The sequence below is a fragment of the Nannospalax galili genome, unplaced genomic scaffold, assembly GCF_000622305.1.
Source record: "Nannospalax galili isolate Female #2095 unplaced genomic scaffold, S.galili_v1.0 scaffold1617, whole genome shotgun sequence".
Lineage (NCBI taxonomy): Eukaryota > Metazoa > Chordata > Mammalia > Rodentia > Spalacidae > Nannospalax > Nannospalax galili.
The window spans coordinates 751,519-774,673 of NW_008340915.1; the positions used below are offsets into that span (position 1 = coordinate 751,519).

Genomic DNA, 23,155 nt, shown 5'->3' on the forward strand with positions numbered 1-23,155 from the left:
AGAGGAACAATTTAGGGAACAAAACAAAAGTGATGCTGAATTATAACCCAAAGAATGGTCCATGAATCAACAGTGACAAAAACACAAAATGGAGGAGAAGAGGTAATTTCTCATGTAAAGACACTCAAATATTTTATGCACATACCCCAACCTCTAGGAATGGTACATAACTCTCTTCTGCAAGTGTGTGGTTGTGCAAAGTGGCTTCCCTCCAAAGACACAATGTGTGTGTGTGTGGGGGGGGTGTAACTTGATAGTGAAAAAAACTGGCAGAAATACTCCCTCAGGCCAGCAGTCAAAGTTCCTATCAATAGTGACAGGTCATAGTATAGTATATACCCAAGGTGATGTCCCCAAATACACAGTCCTGATGAAATCTCTCTCTCTCTCTCTCTCTCTCTCTCCCTCCCCCCCTCCAAACAACAACAAATAAACATACACTACAGGATTTTCTGCAAGATAGCCTCATCATAATCATATGAAACAGATATACCACTCCTGTGTATTTACCCAAAGGACTCTAAATCAGCACAGCACAGAGATAATTGCACATCAATGTTTATTGTAGCACTATTCATAACTAAGTTATGAAAACAATGTAGGTACCCAAGAACAAAATAATGGATTAAACGTGATATATGTTTACTCACACACAATAATTATTTTCAGATATAAAGAAGTTATGTCATCTGCAGAAGACATGCTACTGGAGATAATTTAAGTCAATTAATCTAGTCTCAGAAAGACAAATATCCTGTGAGTTCTCTCATTTGCAGTTCCTAGATTGTATCCGGATCCATCAAATCATGGGTGCATGGCATGAAAGCAGAAGAACAAGTGCCCAGGGGAACAAAGGGGACTAACAGTGGGGATAAGAAGAAAAAGGCATGGTAGGGGGCTGGGGGGAACCACGTTCAGTTTATAACACATACTTGTAGGAATAGTTAAGAAATAATAAAAGAAAAATAATTAAGAAATAAACTAAAAATGAAAAGAAAACTGATAAAGTCATCCAAGTGGGGCGGGGGGGGGTAAGAAATGATCACACTCAGGAGATCCTCTGCATCATCCATGTAACTTTTCTGTAAATAAAAAAAATTCTGAAATTGAAAGTTTATTTAAAAGTTTTAATGCTACTTTGACGAACAATATTAAGTTTGCTTTTACATACTGAACCTGTAACTCTTTGACATGGCTGCTAGCAAATTCCATTTTATTCATTCAATGAGTGCCTACTATGTGTCAAAAATTTCTATCAGCTGTAAAGCAAAATTTGAAAGGATGAAAGAAAATGGTATTCTGATTCGAGAGGCAAGAAATTAGTAGACAGACCGGCCCTCAGAAATCTGGTAAAGCTTTGGAAGCCAGGGGCAAACACAGCAAGCAAGGTCACCAATGAATTTCTGCAAGTGCCTGATAGGCAGCCTTGACCTTAGAATGACCAAGGGGACAAACAAATTCAGAAAAGCTTCATGGACTGAAAAGGAAGAAAGCAATTAAGCTCCATAGTCGAGACAGGGAAAAGAGAAGTGCTGTGCAGCCAACGAGGAGAGCTAGAGAATGGCTCTCATTTGAGTGCAGTTATCTGAATTTGACTTTGTACATATTTGCAAGTGAATACTCAGCATATTCTGGTCTCCACAGATATGACCATCCACCATGGGAATAGCTGTTACCAAGAGAGGAAAAGAAGATAAAAATGAGGAAGAAAACGAAAGGGAAACCAGAAAGAAGCCTAGATGAATTTTTCTCTTCAAAAGACTCTATTTCTAATATTCACAATCCAAAAAGGACACAATGACACAGATAACCTGCTAATGAACTAGCTGCAGGTGCCTTTTTCCCAAAGCAGGACTTTAACTGACAGAGCTTATGTGTGTCTAAAAAGGAAATAAATGAGAAATGTACAGCTTAATCTTTCAACAAATATGAATGTGCTGCTGCCGACGGCTGCTTCTATGGATGGATACAGAGGTGATGACGAGCTCTGTCCAGCTTGGGCCTTTGAGGCACAGGAATGAAAACCTGATGGAGATTTATGAGTGTAATATTTATTCTGGGAAGTCAGTTTGTTGGGTTTGTTTGGTCAATTATGACAATCAATCAAAAGAATGACTTCAGGAGCTGAGCCTGGCAAAATGTTGGGACTCGCCAATCTCAGCAGCCGTGAAGTCATCGCTCAATGCTTTAGAGAGGAACAAAACACACAGAGGAAACTGTCTCCTCTTCAGGACTGTATGACTGGGTCCCTGTTTCAGCTGCACTCTGTGACACCTGCACTGTGTCTGTGAACTGGAAGCCTCATTCTTCCTTAAAGGGCCACCCACTTGAACACATCTATTCCCACATCCGCAACCTTCCAGATTCCCTTATCTGTTAAACTTCAACAGGAAGCTGGTGTGTTAAAAGTCTGAGACCACCACCAGACAGTGGTAGGTCTTCTCTTAGTGCTGTTTCTCATTCTCCATTCATTCCTTCACTCGGTTCAGTTTCACTATTCACATCACTGTGAATCTTGCATTGTTCTGTTTGGGACACTTTGTCCTCTGCCTTCTTCATCTCTGGACATTCTACAATACCCCAGGACCTACCTCTTACCTGGTCTCTCCTGACTCCTGCAGCCCTCACGGTCTCTCTTCCCACTTCTTACAGTGCCTGGATGCTGAACATCATAGTTTGTTCAGTTATAAACTGTCCTCTACTCTTCTTGGATTTGTGGGTGTGATAGATTCAGATTCTCTCAATAATGGACTCCCTGCTAAATTCCTCACAAGAGGAAGCCTTGCCTTTAACTCATCCTATATCCCTATTCATTTTATCCAGTGACAACACAAAGATTTAATAAACATGTCACTGAATTTTATTACCATCTTAACATTGGAGAATAACTTGACTGAACCATGTCACGCTCATCATAAGGTGATGAATACGGTTTCCCCTTGCCCACCTTAGATACCTACACCAAGATTAAGTATACAGGAGTTCTGAACAGTACAGTACTCTTGAAAAGCGTGAAGAAAAACAGCAGCTTTCCTTGAATGGTTAATCTTTAAAGGGCCATTTAACTTTCAAGCTGAGACTGTCTTGTTTCTCTTCACTTTCTCAATAGAATGTCTCTAAGCCAGAATGGTAACACACAGACAGGGCAAGAATTACTAAGGATAAGAACCTCGAAAATTCCCTAAGTACAGCAGTTCTTGTCTATACTCACCTGGCTCCTACCAGTAATCTTGCCAGATCAGCAATTCTCTCCCTAGAATGATAACTATCATTTGCTCAGGCTGTCGAGCCAGCCCTTTCTTCCTAGTATCTTTTCATGGGATGCTCTTCCCCTTCTCTACCATTTAAGGAAAAGAACTAAATCTCAAGATGCCTTTGTTAGCAAGTAAAGGCAAATGTATTTCAGAAAAAGGCAGCTCTCTAAAGAGCTGAGTGACAGGGTGTTAATGTGGTGCAGTCCCTGTCAGCAGATCTGTCATAAGTCATTACCTTCTCTCCTGCTTATCCACCCAAGAGTGGGCTGAAGGAAGATCAAAATGGACAGCAGTCACTCAACATCTCAAAATATTTATCCCAAATGTGGCCTGATTCATGGAGCAGTTAGGTGACAACTAAGTTGGCCATCAGAATGTCTGCCTTTATTCATAATAGAAAGCAAATTCAGAGTCCCAGTTTAAAACCCAGAGCTTATCCCTATATAGATGCCATTTTCACATAGTCTTGTGCTTAAACAAGTTTCTTAGTACCAAGCAAGACTGGTAAACTAGTGTCACTAGCTATAATTACTTTTCATTCAGCCATCCCTCATGACAAAGTCGTCTAGTTTGTTCTTTTTCAACTGACTCCACAGCCCAGATGTAATAGATGGAGTCTTGAAGAAAGTGTATCTAAATTAAAATCCATTCCAAAAACATTGTATGAGATAATGGACTGTTGAAGAAAACATCTGGAATAATGATTGGTCTCAAAAACAAACAAAATTGAGATGATAAAGGTTTCTTATAAAATATATAAGGCTAGCTATAGCTAAAGTTTTTTTCTAGCCTCCTTGAATTACTCCCAAAGTCTAGCTATCTATACTCTATAGAGGTTAGTTAAATATAGTTATCTCTTTCCTCTTCTGGCTTTGTAGAAAGCTCCTTATGTAACACTCACTAACCAAGAACTTTGCTAAGAAAATCAGACGAGTCTATTCTTTTTTCTTTCAGAGATAAGGCTCTAAGTTAAAGAGAGTTATAAAAACTTAAGTTGGTCATACAGCATGCTTAGTCTGCCTGAATATGAAAACCATTTCTCATGACTCATGTCACAGTCTTCTTCATTAACATTGATGAGAACAAGTTCCTTTAAAACACTGTATTGATAAAGGCCCTACTTACAAATTAATCACTATGTTGAGCCAGTCAATTTCCCATTCCATGCCACTATTTAAAGGAAACGTCTAGATGAGTACCTCTAAAAACTGAGCACTCTACAGAAAGTATTTTGCTCTCACTCGCTGCGGTACGTTCAGATTTTTAAAGTCCGGTAAGTAGCACCACGTCCTTGGGAATGCATTTCTGGGAGAGCTGAAGAGGAATTAAAATGCTCAGCTTCACCTATGCGGCAGGGGAGAATGTTAATGACAGAATTTGCTGAGTGGTTTGTGGGTGCTCAGAGGACATGCTTCTAGCTTTTATGTATGGCTAAGATAGTTTCATGATAAATTACTGGAAAAAATAGTTCCTTTCCTGTCAAGTTTTCACGTTTAAATGCTTGGTCCCGAGCTGGTGGTGCTGTTTTGGGAGGTTGAGAAATCTGTGATATGGGCTCTTGTGGGCAAAGAGAGGGCTCTAGGGGTGGGCTTTGGGGGTGAGACGAAGGTCTTGCTTCTGGTCTTGCTGTTTTCTGACTGCTAACACTATGTAGCCAGCAGCTTCACTCTGCACTGCCAGAGCTGTGAGTCTATGCCTTCCTCACCATGATGGACTCTAACCTCTAAAACCACAAGCCCAAATAAATCCTTCTTCCCTTAAGTTGCATCTTTCAGGTATTCCATCACAGAGATGGGAAAGTTATATATAGAATGAGGCTGTTCATTGAATAGGAAATATTTTAGCAGTTATTTTTCTTAAGTACTGGGCTCTTTGATGCTCATTAGAATGAAGTGATGATGTGGTCATGTGGACTGATAATAACAGTCATGAAACATCTCAATATGTAAAGCATTCCTGAAGCTCTGTTGAGCATATCATCCCAGTGTGCTTCCTCCAGTCTTATGAGGTAGCTTGGGCAAGTGTCCTTCTTATCTCATAGATGAGGGATGGGAGCTCAGGAAAGGATTATCATCTCGACCTGCCAGTTACTAAGATACTAGACTTATTCTTTCTCTAACTTACCACAAGGAAACTTAGTAGCAATTACTTTCTAAAACTGCTATGAAGAATCACAACAGAAATTCTATTAAAAATTAAAATGAACTAAGCTAGCAACAGAATCAACAGTATAGAAGAAGTACAACTTGATAAAAATGATATAAGAACACTGGTGAATGCTGTAAGAGCTCAAAAGTCTCCATTAGTAATGGGAGGTTTAATTAGCCCATGTGTCTTGGAAGTGAACAGTATGTGTTTAAAGCTACGGTGAAAGTCTAAACAAAGGCACAAAGACCCTGATATGCCACCTTCCTGGATAAAGTCTAAAATAGCCACAAATGGCTGGTTATGAGGCTACTTGTCATGGAAAGACCATACAACACTGTTAGTGAGTAAATAAAATAATAGGAATAAAACTCAAAGAAAGCAAAAATCTGTAAGTGGTCAGGATTTCTTTAGATATGGATGTACACTAAAGAATGAAATCAGATCCCAAGACACTTTGGGTTTTAGACCTAGTTTTTCACAGTGAGATCATTAGAACCATCTCCAAGAGCTTGGGAGAGGGGGGATTCAATTGATCAGCTCTCTTTTCACCTTAATGATTTTCATGATGATTTCCAGCAGACCTTAAATGGGACTAATCAATTTAGACTAATAAAAGCTGAATCTATTCTGAGCCAGAGAGTGGAACGGCAACAACTGGACATGAAGTAAATGCCACTCAAAGGCAACATTGTCCATATTAACATGATCTGATCTGATGGAAACAATGTGCTGTTGCTGCTAGCCATGTTTCCCTGGGAAAACAAGAGGTCACTGGCAGTGCCTTAGCTTAGTTGGGAAGATAATAGGCTTAGGCATCAGCAGTAATTATCTCTAGCAAATAATTACACTGTAAGCAGCTGTGTCCACTACAGCTTAGCTGGAACTCCAGAAATCACCCAGCCTATCAAGAACTTTCATTCAGAACACTGTTGACTCCAAGAATTTAGATCATTCTGGGCTTCAACCACAATATTTCCACATTGCTCCCACCAAAGAATCTTCAAGGAGAACATCACAAATCAAATACACCACATGCATTTTGTGTGACTTGCTTCCAGTGGCCAGCTGGAGGGGACTGAATTGTATCCTTTCCACCTCAAATTTTCTATAGGAAACTCAAGAATGTGATCTATCTTGAAAATAAGGTCATAGCAGATGAAATTAAAGACTGGGATGAGACCAGTCATGATTAGGACAGACTGTAAATCTACTGCAAGTGTCCTTATGGGAGCCAGAAAATGACAAACCGAGACTGGAAAAAGGCCATGTTAAGGAGGCAGACTGGAGTCACACTCCCAGAGCAGGAATACCAGGAACCAACGCAAAGGACACCTTTAGAGCCTTTGGAGAGAGCTCAGCTCTTTGTACATAGAACAGTGGCAAAGTAAACTGTTTTGTAAAAATTTGATGTTTATATTTTGAGGAGTGTGTGTGTATGTGTTTGTATATGAAAGTACGTGTATGAAAGTCAGAGGATGACTTGTAGGAGTCAGTTCACTCCTTCCACCCTGTGGATTCTAAGAATCAATCTCAGCTTGTCTTGTTTGGTGGCAAGTACCCTTACCTACTTGCACCATCAAATCAGCCCCCACAGAGCAAACTTTTTTTTGTTTTAAGCCCCTAACATGTTAACTTGCTTTTAAAGCCCTAAGAAATAAACCTACTAGCTCTAATGTTCAGAAATGCTACATGCTCCTACTGATTCTTATTGATGAGCAGATGAACTCTAGGAAAAGGAAAAAGGAGTGGAGGCAGGATCTCTCATTATTATGCCAGGGTAGTGAGACACTAGAAAATGACTGAGTGTGTGCTAGCATACAAAGATCAGGAAACAAGTGAATGGCAAACTAGGGGGGAAGAAGGAAATACAGGCTGAAAATCCAAAGATTTTCAGTGGGGGGTTGAGGAGCCACTGACAGGTCAGAAAGCCACAGAAGTGAGAGCTAAGGAGAAGGCAGGTAACAGATTGGAACTGTTGATGGTAAGATCCAATCACATGTGGTTTGGGGAAGGAGGGAAGGTATGCTCCACAGCCACTAGTCCATTTAACCAGTACAGTGTTCTTATGAAATAAATTTTGTAATTTCTATTTCACAGAAGAAGAAATAGGCACAGAGGAGCTAAATCATTTGGTCACAAATCCATCAAATGGCGTGGCTGGGATCCACTTGTGTTGGGTTCCAGAGCTTATATACAAAGTTTGGTTCACACTATCACACTGAGCACTCTGTTATAGACCTGAGTAAACTAATGAATGCCTCAACTGTATCTTTTTAGGTTCTCCCTCTTAGGGCAATAATTGGTCCTAAGCAGTAGAAATCTTTAGAGCAGTGGCACTAATTCCTGCTGCATGTTGGGATCATCTGGGCATCTTACAGGCAGTCCCTACTCCTGGCCAACTGATGGGGTGTGGACAGCGGTGTTTTTAGGAAGCTTCCTGGATAACTCCAGTGGGTCGTGTTCCGGAGAATTGCTGCTCTGAGCTGGCAGGTGGAAGTGGGAAGTGTGGCTGGCTGAGGAGGAGGTGAGAGTGTGGTGTTTGCAGGCAGACTGAAGTTATTTCCCATCTCAAAACTGACTCTGGCAAATGCTAGGGCAGTGAGGGAAACGGGATATGCTTTAAACGTTTCAAGACTACTTACTTTTTCACTTACAGAGCTTATGTTGTTCTTCCAGTGATGGGGATTTGAGCCTGAGCATTAAGAAAGCTGCCTCTGCCTCACTGCCCTTCATGGGCCAGAAAAACGTGGGCTCCTCCTGTCTTGGGAAAGCACTCCTCACAATTCTGCAATGTGCTAGACGAGGTAGCAGCTTCTGCTATCGTGGCAAATACTGTTCTTACAATGTCTGGGCCAGCATGAAACAACTTTGAATAGTTTTCAAAGTGACTACGGTTGTTCATCACAAAGCTAAGAACTCATGGCATTAGGTCCTGTTCTTCAACCTCCGGCAGGGCATGAGGATGTCAACAGGGTGCTTCTTCAACTTCAGAGTATATCAAAATCATATTCAGGACTAATCAAACCCAGAGTGGCATCAAGTTCAGGAACTGATTTCTCACAAGCTCCCAGGTGATGCCAATGCAGCAGGCCATGGGTCACACTCTGTGTTGCACTAATCTAGGGCAATGCTCCTCAAATGTTAATGCATAGACATACCAGATGTTGACACCACACAAGCACAAGCTGAATTGGAGGTCTGATATTCTTGTCCACAGATGCCTTTCCAGCTAGCAATGGTGAAGGATAGAGCTGTGGGCTAGGGAAGGAGAGGTAATTTTTCTTGGACCACTGCTCAGAGACAGTTGCCTATTCAGCAGTTTGATAGGTAAGGAATGAAAACATAAAAACATTGGTACCCTCACTTAAAAAACCAAAACATGGAAGCACCAAAGAAGATGCAAACTCCCCAAATAATGATATACGAGAAAGATAAAGTGAGCCAGAGTTCAATTTCTTTCTTCATGTTTATCAAATGACAAATTTGCATCCTCTGGGAACTATACAAAGTCCACCTCAAATGAACGTGCCTCAAGTTTCATGTCCAGAATGTTGAGGATGGAGCTTCAAATCTTCATATCTAGACTACGACTTAGGACAAAAGAGTTTCTCTTAAGAGACTTCCTCAGTTTGGTTTAAATCAACAAGCTTTGCACTGCAATGTGTTGAGGCCATTTTGCAGAAAAATGATGACAGAAACCTCTCATATGGCAAGCCCAGGTGGTATATCCAATCTTGCCTTTACACTGGAGCAGTAGGTCAAAGAATGGTGACATTCTACTTTAGCAAAGCCTAGATTCTGACATGCAAGACCACTCATTTTATAGCATTAGAAGAAAACATATACACACATGTCCCTGTACTAAGGAAACTACCAGTCATTGGCATTCACTCATTCACTCACCCATTTATTATTAAATATTGGGGCCAGCGAGATGGCTCAGTGGGTAAAGGCAGTCACTGCCAAGCCTGACGAACTGGAACTCACATGGTGGAAGGACAAAACCAAAATCCACAGACACACCATGGTACACATATACACACACACACACATATATACATATATATGCACATACAACTAAATAAATATATATGTAAAAAGTATTTTAAAAATAAATAATAAACATTCTAGTTATTGTAGGAGTATTCTGGAACTAGAGGTTTAGAAGAGAACCAGGTGTATTCTATCTTTTGTAAAATGCTTTAGGCACTGAAGCAGATGGTTCTCTCCTGCACATGTCTATGAGGCAGTATGGGACAGTAGGAATTTAGAGCAGCACACCTCTAACTACGGTAATGGCTCAGTGTTCCTCTCAGTCTGTTTCAGATAGATAATTTCCTGAGATAAAATAAAAATAAGTTACTAGAAAAAAGAAATCAAAAACCCAGGAATACACAAGATTTAAGCCCCAATTTTTTATTAGATTCAACAGACAATGTCAAATTCCTAAGGAAAAAAAGATTAAAGTGTCTAAGCATGCATTCTCAAATCTCTATGTCTGACGGCCTAGTCATAGCACACAGCTCACATGCATGTATAATCCTCAGACTATGATTTGAGGAAAACTACTGTAGAGCACAGAGCTCATGTTTAGACTGGCTGGGTGTGAATTATTCTTACTTTTGCTGGCTGTGGACAAGTAATTTAACGATTGGTCCCACAGAAGTTTCTACCATACAATCAAAGCACACGGAAGCCAATACATAGAAAGAACTGGGAAGAGTGTCCAGCTCATAGCGAATGTGCCAATGTGCTAGTCATAACCATGAGCACTATTTGCAGTTCAGATTGCAATCATTACTGATGCTACTTCTTCTGTTATTGCTACTTGTACTCCTGTGCTATGCCAGTTGGGCCCAACCCTTGCAGAGCATTTCACCTAAAAGTAGTGCTAGCACTATTTTTTTCCTACTTTTGGTGGAACCTGTCATAGAAAGTAAAATCATGGGGGCAAATGCCTGCTAGAACCCCTGGGAAAGTTTCCTCATGACATGAGCGTTTGTACTGCTCAGGTACCGTCTCAGAGGGGCAGAGACACAGTGTGCTGGGTTCTCTTCTCTGGACACTATGTACTGCACCTGCCTATCATCACACAAGTAAAAGCAGCTATGCCTCCAACTTCTGGAGGATCTGTGGGAGCCGATGTCAAGTGACATGGGCGCAGTCTCAGGGTAAAGGCATTTGCCCTGCTCTCCCATGTGACCAAACAGCAATCCAGGAGAGGGAATAGCTGCACAGGCCATTTTAGGCTTCATGTGATTGGGCACTTTCCCTACCTTCAACTTTCACACATATTCCTCTGAGCTCCCATCTTAACATATGTTTTAGATTCTCAGCTAAAAATTTGAGGAATTGTTTCTCACTTTTTTCAGATTAGTCACCTGAAATTACTGGGAATAAAAATATCAAGGAGATACAGAAATACATTTAAGAAACACTGAAGCCTGGGCATGAAAAAAAATCATGTTTGAAGACAATTTACAGTTGTTATAAAGAAAGAATTTCTCAGGATGAGAAAGGCAAATAACCTTGTTTACACTTGCTTTTTAAACCTCCTAATTCTGAGAATATTAGACAGATTTATTATCTGTAGTCCCCAGTGCTTTGCATTTTCATAAAATACAATTTTGATGCAAAAAAGATAGTAAAATAATCACACATCAAAGCAGCTGTTTTAGCTCTGAATACAAATTTTGAGGTTTAATAGTTCAAATGACTTTAGTCTTAAGATTTACTCACGCACATGCAATTACATCTTGATAGGGCCAAAGAGAGAACAGGTAAAGTTGGAGTTCTTACCTGGTCACAGAATGGAGGAATTGACTTAAAGGACGAGAGGCAAAGTTACTAGTACAAAATGTTTGGTGACAAGATTGAGAGTGACCTGACAGGCACATCCTGTGCTGCCCAGAGTTGACACTCAGCTGGCAGTGCATGGCCCAACATGGCCCAGACTGTGGTAAACTAGTGAGGAGTCTCAACTGGTCTTTGCTACTTAAGCTCAAAATGATCTTGTTTCATAAGCCAGACTTTCCAGTCTACAGATTTACTTGGTAGCCTTCCCCCTCCTTTTAAACTCAGTACAACATGCATGATAAAGCTGCTTTTTACAGCATACAGCATGACACTTCAGGATAATAGATACTGGATGGATTCCTGATAGAAAAGAAACTCACATGGCCAGACAAAGCATAAAACCAAACAACTTTTTGTCATTTTTTTCTCATTTCCTCCCATTTTGACTCAACAAGTGCTTATCCACTGTCTTCATCTATCTACCTACCCTATCTATTCACCAACTCATTCAGTAATTTCTCTGAGCACTTCCTGCTGCCTGACAAGATGCTGCACTTTTAGAACTTAACTCCTAGCAGGAAGCTACAAAGACAAGTTAGTAGTAGGTGTAGCTATGATAAATGCTTAAAGATAAAACAAAACAAAACAAAAAAACCCCAAGTGTTGGGATTGGGTTTGTAGCTGAGTGGTAGCATGCGAAAGGCTTTGAGGTCAATCAGAGGCAAAAACAAGCAAGCTAGTAAGCAAGCAAACTCCAAGTATTAAAGTAATGATTAACTGAGGAGATATTTTGGGGATCTTGATACTTAATTTAGGCCATCCAAGGGAAGAAACATGAATAAAGAGATAACTCAGAGAGGTATGGGCAGGGTTGAGAGAAGGAATGTGAGCTATGGAGGGATAGAGAGACTAGAAACAGCACAAAGCTGAAATCAAAGAGTGAGAAGAAGTGGTGTTCTCGGAGCCCAGGGAGAGCTGGAGCTATGGAGGAAGAGTCCAGATCCAAAGTGGGAAGGAGGAAATGACTCAACCTCTTTCTTCTCTCACCCCCCAGTTCCTGCTGGCGATTCCTAAGAGAAGAACCCAATCAGAAGCCACCGGGCAAGATGGCCTCAGTGCTACAGTAGGTCTCAGTATGGAAAACACATTGGGTAAACTCTAAGTGGAAGGGAAGAATGGAGGAAAAAAACAGGAAAGGGGACCCAACTGGGGAGCAAATTCAGTAAAAGCCTCCCAGTGGAGATACCACATCAAATCAGATTCAGGGGGATGCTCCCATCCATAAAAATAGCCAACGGAACAGCAATCCAGGAGAAGGGGACGTCAACACTCACCTTTGCTAAACCATCTCTGCACACCAAACTCCATGCATAGCCCTCACTAGAAGCATATCTAGTAAGACCAGACAATGCAAACAAGTAGCTTCTCCTTCTGATGCCTCTAGTTCACGTCCTTCTTACCACAGAAGAATTTGCTTTTTAACTATAACACTTCCCTGAGAAAGTTCAAAATGTTTCTTAATTGCAATGTACATAGGAGGCAAAGTCAAAGAGCTTACAGGAGCAAGTATAACTACCCTCCATTTGCCCAGGCCAAACCTTCCGCACTTTGAGCACTCTGGTATTTTATGGCTTACGCAAAAATGTGGTTTTGAGCCCACTGTTCTTTTGAATGAAGCAATGCTATAAAGATTAATTGTCAACACACAACCATAATTCAAACTCATGATAATTTTCTTTTAGCTTTCTATCTTCATGCCATAAGCTAAAATGTATATAAAATACACAACAGGCCTATTAAACAAAAATATCTACAGACAACTTTATTTCTATTGGGCAGAAACTATATATTCAGTCCAAGTCAGTGTTTAGTATTAATGAGATCATGACTTGAATTAAATGGCCTAGCTTTTATTTATTTATTAAATTTCATTGAATGTTTGCAATTTTCATACAACATAGTATCATTTGATAGTATTTAGATCCCCTTTTCTATTCTATACCTTCCCTTATTGCTCCCTGCCCTCCAGAGACATTTAAACTTTTGTCTTTATTTTTTATTGAATTTTCATGATTTTCATACAATATAGTTTGATAGTATTTATATATCCTATAGAGTCTAATTTGTGTTCTCAAATGTCCTATGGTATCGGTCCATCCACTGGAGCCTGGTTAATCTACCAAGAATCACATCTTAGAAAGAGATTGTCTCTCCCCCTCCCAACAGCCATGGGTTATCAAATGACCTGGCTTTTAAAAGCTAGTTTACTGGTTCAAATGCTCTGGGAGCTAGTCCAGTTATTTACTCTAAGTCTACCTATAAACGGAACCTAAAATTGGCTTCCTGCTGGTAATTGAGGTTAGGTGGAATAACTAATTTCCTTCTTGTTAATTCTTCCTACTCTGGGAAGTATTAACCAGTGGAAAAACAATTCGTTCAAGGACAAATTCTAGACAGTGGAGTTGCCTGAATGTTAATGAGACTCACCATTTCCCTTAGTCAAAGTTATCTTTTTTCTTTCATGATCTTATGGAATTTCTATTATCCAAACTATGTTAGACCTAAATTTCCCTAGTGTCTATTTAATTTTTTTCCTTTTGTTTCGTCCCTGATGAATACAGAAACAGATGGTAATTCTTCCTGTCTTCTAAAGTTAGAACACTTACCCAAGACCATAAAAAATGCTGATCAAAAATAGTAAAATCTACTGTATGACTACCTGTAGGAGAGGCCTCTGTACCCCCAGCACTTTCATGGTGTCTGCATTAGCTAGGATCTTCAAGGGGTCTGATGTTTTAGTGACTCCTTCAATCTCTTTGTTGATCTCAGTCAAGACCTGATGAAGGAAGATGTCTTTGATATATGCGGTGAGAAACTCTCGAAGAGGACACTGTTTGGCGGGGCCAAGTCCCAGGGCATGCTCAATCTCCTGAATAAATCTGCAAGACAAACAGAATAAAAATATGGTTAAATATATCAGAGATATATAAATATGATACCACACACATCAGTATCTGTAGGCTCAGGCTGTTTCCATGGAGACAGCAAGGTCATCATTCCATCTAAATACAAGTTTTAATTTTTTTAAAGATAAGTTATTTCACTACTTAAATGAAATAGGATGAAATAGAAAAACATGACTTCTAAATGGGAGGGAGAGCAAAATATTTCCGTTAATTCTTTAAGAAAATAAGACTACAAGAGCCAAAGGGCAAACATGATAAACAGCAAACAAAATTACAGAATGAGTTAAACAATATACCCACAAATAATACATACATCTCACTGAAATCTTTAATATATACACACACATATATATGTATACATATTGTGTTTGTGAGAGAATAAAGAACACTCTTCAAATTCATGATGATACTGAGTTTGCAGTTAAGAAAAGGAATAGGGGGCCAGGTGTGGCCATGCCTTTAATCCCAGGACTCAGGAGGCTGAGGTGGATCTCTATGAGTCCCAGGTCAGTGAGGACTACATAGTGAGATCCTGCATTAAAAAGAAAAGGAAGAAAAATAAAAAGAAGAATTGGATAGGTGCTGAAGGACAAAAGAGAATTTCAACTTCATTTTAATGCTTTATTTCTTTTATTAAAACACTTAAATTGTACCTAACAGAATGCTAAGAGCTAAACCTCAGAGATGAATACATTTTTGTTTGCACTGCTCTACTAAGGCAGCCTTCACCTTCTATGGCTCAATACACACAAATTTAACTTACTGACCTAGGCCAGTTAAATAGTATCAGTCCCTCAACAACACAGTTTAAATCTTACAGCATTATAGTATACCTAGCACTATATATTTAGTATAATTACATAAAGCCAAACTATGATGCTATCCCTTCATAATTCTGTATGTAAATATCTAATGTGCATTTCCTAGTCTGTTGGCAACTGGTCATCATGCATTGGCCATTCAATTCAAGTATAGACAACAAAGTATATGGTTGTGCTCTTTCTTCGTCACCCGGTGAAGAGACTACGCGTCATTTTATAAAGAGTAGACAAAGATAAATAATTTGTTAAGAAAGATAAAATATGGCCAAAAAACTAAGAGGGATGACACTGGAAGTGAAAATTAAACCGAACGTAAATCATGTTATAAAAGAAATATATAATCATAGGACATTTCACAGACATATGTAACCAAAAGAAAGTTTTTTGCTATAAACTGAGAAGAGACTTAGAAACTGATTGTCATAGAAGGAAGAGTGAGGATGAAGGGGGATGGGACACAAGAGGAAGTGATGCTGGGAAATTCTTTGAGATGTTTTTTTAAAAAAGAGAAAAAGGATAAAATGCTCACAGCTGATTAAAATGTAGAGGTACGGAAGCTTGCTAAGCCACAGAAAATATGCTCATGCTGTTTCAGAGAGCATAGGGGATAAAGCCAACATGCACTGTTCAAATAGGTTTTGATATTTTAAAAAAGAAACAAACCACATTAACTAAACTTTAAATGTTGCAACATATTGAATACAATTTAGAACTTAGTTTTCTTGTTTTTTATTTCCACATATATTTATAAATGATGGTAAGAGTTTTCAATGTTTTGACAGAAATTTCCGTAAGTTATGAAAACTGAGTGCTTTGCATGGTTTTCCTGCCTAGTTGTTTGTACAGTTCTGTAGTGCTTTGTAAATCAAGGGCTACTTGTAATGTTTTCACAAAAAAGGGGGAGAAACAGAAAACGAAAACAAAAGATGAATGAATAACTGGAGAGACCAATGTTCAACTTATATCACAAATGATGGATAGAAATCAAAATGAAAAACCAAAAGAACTTAATAGAAAAGTAATCAAAGGACATGAAAAGTGCATTTACCTTATGAGAACTGTAATAGTCACTAAAGATTAAAAAAAAAAAACCCACAACTTCTTAATAAGAAAAAGGCACAGTAAACCATCCTCATATACTAATTTTTATGCCTATATGATTGGTCAAATTCCAAAAGTTTGAAAATAGAATCTGCTGGTGTAAGTGGCACCTTCATATGTCACTGAGGAGAGTGAAAACAAAAGTACAACCCTTGGGGCTGGAGAGCTGGCTCAATGGTGAAGAGCTCTGGCTGCTCTTGCAGAAGATCAAGTTTGGTTTCCCGCACTAACATGGGGGTTAACAACTATCCATAATGCCAGTTCCATGGGATCTGATGCCCTCATTTGGTCTCTGTGGTCAGTGCACTCACATGGTGCACTTACATACATGCAGACAAAACACTCATATACATAAAAAAAGAAAAATATGGCCGGGCGTGGTGGCACACGCCTTTAATCCCAGCACTTGGGAGGCAGAGGCAGGCGGATCTCTGTGAATTCAAGGCCAGCTTGGTCTACATAGTGAGTTCCAGGACAGCTGGGGCCATAGGGAGACCCTGTCTCAAAAAGACAAAAAAAGAAAGAAATATAAAAAATAGTACAATCTGTATGAAGGGCACAATGGCAATATTATTCAAAGCCATTTCCTTTCCTCCCAGAAACACCACTTCTGGGAAATTCTTCTAACAGTTGTATTTTTATGGCAAAAGATTGGAAACAACTTGAAGGCTGATCAATTACATGAAAATCAAACAAACTGGTATACTGCATACCTCCTCTTGTTTGCCAAAATCCAGAGTTTTTGATGAAACTGATGTGAAAGGATGCCCAGCACATATCCGTAAGTGACAAAAGTGAGTGGAAATCAATATATACATGGCAGTATTTACTACACTAGTCTCTACAGGAATTACATACTCTCATTGTCTTCAGCATGAACACGCTCACAGAAACCTCACAGAAACTCAACAGGTACTGAAGGAGACAGGGGTATAGGTTAAGTCTGGGAATGGGGACGAGGATTTTCAATGGTAACTTTTAAAAGATGTTTGATTATTTAATTCAAAATTGATTGATTAGCTACTAGATTAAAATCAAATTAGAGAATTTAAAAAACTGCCTACACATATTAAAGACTATACTTTGCAAATTGCTTTCCAATTACGCCACATTTAAAGTTTAGTACATACATAATGCTTCAAGCTTTATTGTTTAGCCTATAATTTACTTAATAAATCAACAAATTGCAATAATCTTAAATATCACCTCTCTCTCATGTTAGGAACTGAGGGAGGAGGTACAGTGATATAGATATAGGGTTATCACAGTGAAAAAAATAACCCAAGGAATTAAGGAATGTCAGAAAAAAAAGTAGAAATTGAGATGAGAGTCAGGCTTCTTAACTGACTTTGTCAACACAGAAGAGTAAACTTTGTTCCCAAAAGAGCTCATGGGTCTCAAAGGAGATGGTGAATGGAAAAAGACAGGAAAATGAAAGATAAAAATAGTTAGCTACAGCTATAATTTTAAGATCTCACAATCCCATACCCTGCCATTCTGACTGACCCCTTCTGATCCTGTCAAACCGGCAGAGAAATCCCTACCCAGGTGTATCCTGTCCCCTTAGTCAGACTCTAAAGGAAAGTTGCTGTTATTAATTTGCTAATGAGTATATGAGCAAAACTCCATTTATCAGAATGCTTATTTTCTTCAAAGGAAAATGGAAAAAGGTTTTGGGACAGAAGCATTTCTTATATCATTTCATAAAATCATTATCATTTATACAAACATTTTTTTACTACTTAACCTGTTCTTAGAGTGACAGAAATCTCTGATTTATCCATGCTTTCTTTGTCTAGTCCTGTTTTTGTCTTTGGGGTCCCTAAAATATGAACCAGCTTCAAGCAGCACTGACAGAGGTGCCCCATTACTTTCAGCTGAGCCATTTCTTTCAAATACAAATCACTGCATATAACACATACATCAGTCTCCAGTGGCACATACAAGCTGATGCTGTCATTTCTAATTCAACGGGACCTTTTCAAAATGTTTCCAAATCTACTTCAGAGCTGTGAGGGATCTCACTGTACAGAAAGCATGAAACGTGGGCAAGAATGAAAGAAAAAAAAATCAAGGCTGTTTCAGCCCCTTCTTTATTTAAAAATGGGTATAATGGTAGTTACCAGGGGCTGGGGTAAGTGGATGGTGGTGGGGAGATGTTCATCAGAGGATACAAAGTTCAGTTAGACAGGAGAAATAAACTCAAGACATCCATTGTGCAATGTGTATACTTGAAAATCAAAATGTAGATTTTATTTACTATATTTTCTCACCACAAAATATGGTATACAGAGATGAATTAGAATACATGTTTAGTCCAATTTAGTCCATTGTACAATATATACATGTTTCAAAATATCACACTGTGTGCCCTAAACAACACACACACACACACACACACACACACACACACACACACACACTCACACTTTAAAATTTAAAAATTAAAGATTTAAAACTAAGAGTCAAATTCATTAAGTGGGCAAACTGTACTTTCTTGGGCTAGAATGACACAGAAAGAATGCTCTATCCACCTGGGAGCTGAACTTCCTTCACTGTCACTCGTGCCAGGGAGTCCTCAAGAGCACACTCCTCAGAATTGGTATTACAGAGGTTGGGCAGATAACTAAACTTCTCAGTCTTACTTTCACATTCTGTGAAATAGGATGATAACACTACCTAGTCACACAAAATAAACCTTAAGCACTTAACAGAGAATGACACATAGTGCATGGTCAATGCAACTGCTGCAACTCTAATTAGTGCTATCATTACTATCACGAAAACACAGATGACCTTGGAGACCCTCTAATGGGACATAGGTTATGATTATTTTTCACCTTGATCCTCTACTTCTCCATGTTATCATAAATTCAGATCACTAGATTGATATTTTGAATGTTTCATAAACAAAAAAGATGTAGGAATGATCAAATCCCCAAATGTCTAAAAGACAAATGTGAATCGCTCCCATAGTGCCTTAAACTACTCTATGATGGGCAGAGTAGACTTTGACAATTAGAGTGAACAAAAAAAACATGTCTTTTGATTTCAATTTATAGTTCTTGGAACCAGGATGGGATTTATCTGATAATAGTGCCTTCCTGCCAGGAGTTTGGATGAGGGTCCAGATGAACAACTGAGAAGAAAAGGACATGCCATTCCTCATCTTGACCACCTCTAACTAGTATCTCTTTCTGAAACAGCATTATTGAGCTTTGCTAATTCTCACGCTGTCGTTTTGGGGGGCAATATGATGACTCACACTAATTTCCCTCTGCTCTTTCACAGAGTATTATAAACACATTCTGTCATACTAATGAACACATTATTAAATCAAGCATCTATTAAGGAACATTAATCCAGGCCTTATTATAGATAACCCCACAGTGAACATCTTCATTTTGTTTCTGATGAACTATTCCAGCAAGTAAAAATATTCTAAGTAGCTCCTGGTATTTTTCATGGGCAAGTTTAGATTTTATTTCCTGCCAGTTCCCCTCCTCCAATTCCCACAAAGCACTGTCTGGGTCCTTTCACCTACTAAGCATTTTAAAAATTGTCTGTCGAATGGGAGGTGAGAGGGATAGGGTAACAGTACAGAGAAGAACGAACAAAAAGTCCCAATTTGACAACAAGGCTCCTAATTAAACCCATGGAAGAAAGTACTGAATTTTTAAATTTTTGAGAGTGAAAAGAGAATCTCATTAGGAACAAAAATACTTCACTTCAAAGTTAAGCTAGAACACACAGATGGAACCCTGTCAAAGGTGTATTATCTGATCTCCAGAAGTGCTGTCACATGGATTTCCCAGGCCTGCAAATGATGAGCAGGCAAGCAAACTACAGGTACATCTGTGCATGGGAAAGGAGACAATGCAAATCAAAGAAAAGATCTGCATAATGTGGTATGTAGAGCATCTAATTACAGGACTTGAAGACTGTTCTCCAAACCAGACTCCTCAGCCTAAGGTTATAAAACAGGACAAATCAGAAAGGCAAATAATGAATGTATATACCCAATCCTTACTGCAAGTTTAAAGCGCAGACCTTATTTCCAAATTTTTTTATATATTTTATTTTATTTTTTATTATTTTATGTGTATGAGTGTATTGCCTGCATGTATGTGAGTGCACCGGTGTCATGCAATGCCCACAAATGTCAGAAGAGGGCTTTAAATTCCCTAGAACTGGAGTTATGGATGGTTGTTAGCTGTCATGTAGGGTCTGGTATTCAAACCCTGGTCTTCTGCAAAAACAGCCAGTGTTCTTAACTGCTGAGCCACCTCTCCAGTCCCTATAATTTCCATCTATAAAAATCTAGTTTTTAAATCAGTGCACCCATGTCATGCAATGCTGCGGAGGGCAGAAGAGGGTTTCAGATTCCCCTGGAACTGGAGTTAAGGATGGTTCATAGCCGTCATGTGGGTGCTGGGAATCGAACCCAAGTTCTCTGCAAGAGCAGTCAGTGTGCTCTTAACAACTGAGCCATCTCTCCAGCCCCCTTATTTCCAAATTTTTAATACTGATATTTGAATATTTATAAATATTTAACTGGAAATGTTTGTTTCAGATTAACAAGTAGGGGGCCTTTAAGAGTCTGTACATATGCAATACCTGTGTTTTTACATTTCTGCTTTCTTGCAGCAAGTCATTTATTCTTTGGAATACACAAATGAGCATACACTGCCTGCATTTCATATGGTATTTCCAAATTTTTTTTATCTTGATGTAATTTCTATCTAAAGAATTTATAAACTAATAAAAATTTTACTCATTTCCCAAGCTCCTTGCTTAGTCCAGCCTTCTTATCACAAATTCTATTTTATCATAAAGCTCCATTGCTTTTTCTGTCTTAGCCAACACTTGTGGCTGGTACCAGCTAGAAATATCATTGAGCACAGAGGATCAGCACTGGGATGCAGAAGTTGAATGGGAGCAGTGGCACTCATCTATCTGAAAGAAAATACCTGTTCAAAGTAGACTTTTATAAGGACACAGTATATTAAAATCTGTACCATGTTTGATTTGTATGGGAAAAAAGAAATCAACGCAGAACCCACGATATACTCTGAGAGCATGAGCCCATCCAGGTACAAAGAACTGTGAGAATAAGCTATATACAGGCAAACAGGGCTCTGGAATCAAATCCAAGGCCACACAAAATGCCAGAAACAATTTCGTCTGCAAAAGAGGCCACACCAGCACACATGCACCTTTAAGACATGTTTCACACTGACCTGATGTTTCTCACATGTGACATTTAAGGCAGAGCAAACTGGAAGACAACTTGGGCAAAGGAGCGAAGACGCCTCAGAGGAATTGATTTGAGATAGCCAACTTACTTGTATTATCTGAGTCGAAAAAGATCATTTAGAAATGATTTACAAGGGACTCATTCAGAAACAGCAGTAACAGGCATATTTAAGACCATAAATCAGTGGAACATGAAAACCAAAGAAAAATCCATAAAGGTTAATGCACTTTGGAGCACATTTGCCTCTTAATTCATGGGAGTGAGCCACCGGCACATCGGGAAAAGGCTCTCCCCAAACAGTCTGTAATTGCTCATGCTGAGTCTAACTACGATCTGTGTCTTTTGTATATAAAGATTTTCTGGGGAAAAGTACAAAATAAGTTCATCACTGCAGAGCTCAATCATGCCCTCAGCCCATGCTCCTAGGAGACAATTTGCTGAACTAATGAAATCAGAAGGGATTTGGGTGCTCTTATTTGTAATGAGCGAAATTCATGCCCGGGACTAGAGGAGAAAAGAGGTAAAAATCATTAAGTAATGAGAGAAAAGAATATTATCTACAAAATTTAGACTCTGCAGGCTTACAAACAATCTTAACTTTTAAAAGTCTTATCATGAGGATAATGCAAGTGATTTGTGATTGCATTTAAGTGTTCCCTCCAGACTGAAAAGCACTTTAGCTAAAACGAAGCAAGTCTCTTTAAAGTGACAGCTGTTAAAAATTTTAAGCATATAATTTTAGAAATTGAAGTGAGGCTTAAACTCTAACCCTTAATATCAAGCAATCCTTCCTTAACCCCTCAAGATGCAAATAAACAAGTAAATAAGGGCCAATGATACAAAGCTCAAAGGCAAAACAAGCTTTCTATTCCAATCGCTTTGATTTCTGTTTTTACTTTACGTATAGTACAATAATACCTCTACATTATTACATAAAAGATAAAGCTGTCAAAAATTTTCCAAGAAAAACTACAGCTTAGATGTCTATCATATCATCAGGAAATGTGCATGCAGCATATTTAATCCTTTCTAATTTGGGTGCTGGAGATCAGTGTGGCCTTCAGATACTGGAATGCAAGACACAGGGGAAAGTGGCCGACCTTGTACTTACTGCTGTCAGTAGGAACAGCTTAGTAACTACCCGTGTCTATGAAGAATATGGCCAATCTTCCACCTGTTGCTATGCCAGTAGGAGCAATAATTGCTCACACTCCCAGAGCTCTTACAGTGTTCTGCTCAGGGCTTTATATGGATTATTCAATGCAATTTTCACAAACATTCTAAGAGGACTGCATTATTACCATCTCCATTTTACACAGGACGACACCAAGCAAATGAAAAACAGCAGTAGCATTAACAGCTGACAGGTAAACTATTCTTACTATATGTGGGTGGCATGGCACTTTGTTTCACATATCTCTTACAATGCTGTATGGACATTCCCAAGTGCCATTTGGAATCAGAAAGGAAGGCATCAAAGGTTAAAATACTTTCTCAAGATCAAAAAGCTAGTAAGTGATGGGGTTAAAATTTGATCTTGGACAGTATGGCTCCAGAGACCACGCTGGATTGAATTAAACCATTCTAATACACTCCTTTAACATTGTTCTGGTTAGCTTTCTACTGCTGTGATAAAAACACTGAACGAAAGTAATTTGGGGAGGAAAGGTTATTTTTTCTTACATCTCTAGGTCACAGTTCATTATCAAGGGAAGCCAAGGTAAGAACTCAAGGCAGGAACCTGGGGCACACACCATGGAGAACTGACTTGTTCCCCCAGTCTGTGCTCAGTCTGTTTTCTTTTTTTTTTTT

At 39.0% G+C, this 23,155-nt stretch overlaps 1 protein-coding gene across 1 annotated transcript in view; it reads right to left on the minus strand.

The window, feature by feature from the left end:
• Positions 1-23,155, minus strand: part of Exoc4 (exocyst complex component 4) — an 849,021-nt gene that overhangs the window by 236,451 nt on the left and 589,415 nt on the right. The window contains exon 11 of the mRNA XM_008836072.2: positions 13,918-14,137. Coding sequence (XP_008834294.1) covers positions 13,918-14,137 — 220 coding nt within the window. The remainder of the gene's footprint in view (positions 1-13,917; positions 14,138-23,155) is intronic.